At 45.1% G+C, this 3,901-nt stretch overlaps 1 protein-coding gene across 1 annotated transcript in view; it reads right to left on the reverse strand.

Moving 5' to 3' along the window:
• The window catches only part of DENND5B (DENN domain containing 5B), a 138,091-nt gene that overhangs the window by 79,442 nt on the left and 54,748 nt on the right, over window positions 1-3,901 (reverse strand). The window contains exon 10 of the mRNA XM_027768116.1: window positions 1,084-1,620. Within this exon, the coding sequence (XP_027623917.1) occupies window positions 1,084-1,620 (537 nt within the window). The remainder of the gene's footprint in view (window positions 1-1,083; window positions 1,621-3,901) is intronic.

Raw genomic sequence — 3,901 nt, forward strand, 5'->3', positions numbered from 1 at the left:
TCCCTCTGGTCAAATTAAAATAAATAAATTGGCTTCTAAAACTAAACTGTTACCTTTACATGGGCAAGCTATGACTTCATTATAGGACTTGATCATAAAATAAGAGTAAATAAAATATTTATAAGGTCAGATAGCATTAGATTGGAAAACTCCGTGAAATTTAAGAGTTTCTATAATAGAAGTACAGAAAATTTAAAAATGAAATTACAGGCAATTTAACACACAATCTAATGACCAGCTTAATGAGCTGACTGATTTGCTTTTATGCAAAATTATTTTATCCACTATAAAATGCTAGTTTTAAAATGGTACTTAAGGGCTGGCAGGTGGCGTAGTGGTTAAGGGCGCTGGACTCCCACATGGCTGACCACGGTTCAAGTGCCAGATCTGGAGACTTGCTTTCTCACTCCCCCCACCCCCACTTACTCTGTTCCACTCTGGTCAAATTAAAAAATAAATAAAGTTAAATAAAATAAGTCTTCCAAGGAAAAAAAAGGGTACTTAACAGAGGACTAGTAGATGGCATAATGGTTATGTCACATGGCCGACCGTGGTTTGAGTCCCAGACCCGGCAGCTTGAAACTCATACCAGGCGTGTGTACATGCGTGCTCATGGAGAAGGGACTGCAGCATGGCCATCCTGGGGGCGGGGGCGATTTCTCATTTTCTGTCTCTCTCTGTCTCTCCAGTGACTACACGCACCCTACAGCAACCCCCTCCTCCCAAAACCAAAAAGTACTTAATGGAACAGAAGAGGAAAAGTGTTTGACAAAAGTTAACCGGCCCAGCCTTGGTGGCATAGGTGGCAGTGGTCCGCACTGCAGAGCTGAAAGCCACGCGGCCAACTGCATGAAGTTTACAACCTTGGCCAACTTGGAATACTCCGGATGCATGAGCTGGAGAGCGGGATGAATGGGGTCAGGGCGTGCTGAGACCCTGCTGAGTGTGCCTGTGTGTAAGTGTGTGTGTCTCTCTTGTACATGTGCTTTCATGGAAAAATAAACGAACTTGCAAAAAAGTTAACCAAATCAATAATGTAGCCCACTAAGAACCATTACGTAGGGAAACTATGGCTCTTTTTACTTTGTCAAAGTTCTGCATCTGTTCCCGGTTGGTCAGCCAAGACTCCATGTCCTGGGCAGTTTGAATCACAAACGCTTCGTAGTCTGCAAACATCTGGGTAAAGCGGTTAGCAAAGACCTCACGGAGCTGTACGTTGAGCTGGTAGTCCCTTAATTCCGCCTCTTCGCACTGCAGTTTTAAATCCTTTTCTTTTTCACCGAGAGAAGCAGAGAGGTCCATTTTCTCCACCGTCACACCAGTCCGCTTGGCCAGAGCCTGGAGGCGGGCTATGGTTTCATTGCCCTCCAGCAACTCGAACATACTGATGCTATTTGTGGAGACATTGCCGTTCTTCTTGTCGTTGACCAAGTCTTTCAGAACCAGATTCTTGAGCTTGGTGGCACTCTCACTGCAGTGCAGGCTCCCCTCAGGAGGGATACCAAACTGAAGAAGAACTTCGGAGAGTTCCTGGATAAAATCCACTTTATTGGGGAACTGTGGAAATTCTTCAGGCAACTCAATAAAATGGTTGTCAATATCCACAAAACACAAATTAGCCTGAAAGGGAAAAAAATGCAAAGGTTTAAAATAAAGGAATTTCATGTTCTAAAACATTCTTACCAAGGGTACAAACAAAAGCATAGATGATACTGCCTTTTGTTATCCTTCCTGAAGTTCAGAGTTTTTGTTTGTTTGTTTGTTTTTCTTTTTTTTTTTTTGCCGAAGGTGAGAGCATTCACCAGCGAGAACCAGAGAGAAAGGGACTGGGCCAAAGCTCCCACGCGGGGCTTGGCCACGCCACAACTCCTCCATTTCTCCACGTGTATGCGCCTGGCATACTTCTCAAGCTGCTGGGCCCAGACTGCAGCTCGGAGTTTGTAATTTTTTAAAATGTATTTATTTCTAGCCTTGCCCATGCATGGTCACTAAGGTGGCTGAATCCCACATGGCTAAGTACACAGTTTGAGTCCTGGACTGGTGGCTTGGCGCACGTGTGTGCTTGTGTGCCAAAGTCTAGAAAGGAAGGTGAGATGGAGAAGGGACTGGGTGTGACCATCCTGATAGAAGGTGCTTTCTCATTTTCCTCCTTCTCCATCTTTTTTTTTTGCCAGAAGGTGAGAGCATTCACCAGCGAGAACCAGAGAGAAAGGGACTGGGCCAAAGCTCCCACGCGGGGCTTGGCCACGCCACAACTCCTCCATTTCTCCACGTGTATGCGCCTGGCATACTTCTCAAGCTGCTGGGCCCAGACTGCAGCTCGGAGTTTGTAATTTTTTAAAATGTATTTATTTCTAGCCTTGCCCATGCATGGTCACTAAGGTGGCTGAATCCCACATGGCTAAGTACACAGTTTGAGTCCTGGACTGGTGGCTTGGCGCACGTGTGTGCTTGTGTGCCAAAGTCTAGAAAGGAAGGTGAGATGGAGAAGGGACTGGGTGTGACCATCCTGATAGAAGGTGCTTTCTCATTTTCCTCCTTCTCCATCTTGCCCTGGCAAGTACACATGACCTCTGATAAATATATATACTTAATGTATGTATTGGGACCAGCAGATGACGTAATAGTTATGTGGCGAGACTCCCACATAGACAACCGTGGTTCAAGTCCCAGACCTGGTGACTTAAAACTCATGTGGGGTGTGTGTGTGTGCATGTATGGCCAGGGTCCCAAGATAAGAATAGAAGAGAAGGGATTGTGGTGTAGCCATCCTCTCTAGGGGGTGATTTCTTGTTTTCTGTCTCACTGTCCATCTCTCTGGCAAGTGCAAGTGCCCAATGGCAAAAATCTCTCTCTAAAAATTTTTTAAAAAATAAGGGACCATCAATTAGTGTAATGGCTATGTTGCTGGACTCCCATGTAGTCAATCGCGGTTTGAGTCCCAGACCCGGTGGCTTAAACTCACGCCAGACGCGTGTGCATGCGTGCCCAAGATCTCGAGACTAGAATGGAAGAGAAAGGACTGCGGTGTGGCCATCCCCCCCGGGGGGGGGGTGATTTCTCACTTTCTCTCTGTCTCTCTGTCTTTCTGGCGTGCGCACATGCCCTACAGCAAAAACCTCTAAAAAAAAAAAAAGTATGTATTTATAACTACCCGAGAATGTGTATCTACATCAGAGAAACAGAGACAGACAGAGAGAAGAAAGTATGACCAGGCATTATAATCCCTTCTCCATTTCTCCATTTTGTTGGGATCTGCAGTAGCATGAACACTCACCTGGCGTGTTTTTCAAGCCACCAGGGCTGGGATTCAAATCACAGTTGGCTATGTGGGATCTGGCTTCCTTAACCATCAGGCCAGGTAATGGAGCCAGCCCCAAAGTATGAGAATAGAAGAGAAGGGATTGCAGTGTAGCCACAATTTTTACTATTTAAAGTTGTTTTATCAGCATTTTCCCTTTAGTTTTAATATTTTTAAAATCTGCTATAGGGCAGGTGCACCCACCAGAGGAGATACAAAGGGCAGTGAAGGAAGAAAGTAAGACGACCCCCTGAGGGCAGATGACCAAGCCCGTAGTCATCTCCTTTAGTCTTCTCTGGAGATTTTTTAGCATGTACACATGTATCCAGTGTGTTTTTCAAGCTACCAGGTCCAAGACTTGGATCATGCAGTTGGCTAAGTGGGATCCATCTGCTACCACACCACTTGTCTGGCTCTATGTAATTTTTTTATTTTTAATTTGCTACAGGGCATGTGCACTCAACATAGAGACAAAGAGAGAGATGGAGAGGGAAAGTGAGAAAACTTTTTGGGGGGATAACTATATTGTAATTCCTTCTCCATTCACCTCTCAGAGTTTTTGGCAAGCATGCACACACGCCAGGCATGGTTTTTTTTTTT

This window comes from Tupaia chinensis, unplaced genomic scaffold (assembly GCF_000334495.1).
Source record: "Tupaia chinensis unplaced genomic scaffold, TupChi_1.0 Scaffold145519_1, whole genome shotgun sequence".
Classification (NCBI taxonomy): domain Eukaryota; kingdom Metazoa; phylum Chordata; class Mammalia; order Scandentia; family Tupaiidae; genus Tupaia; species Tupaia belangeri.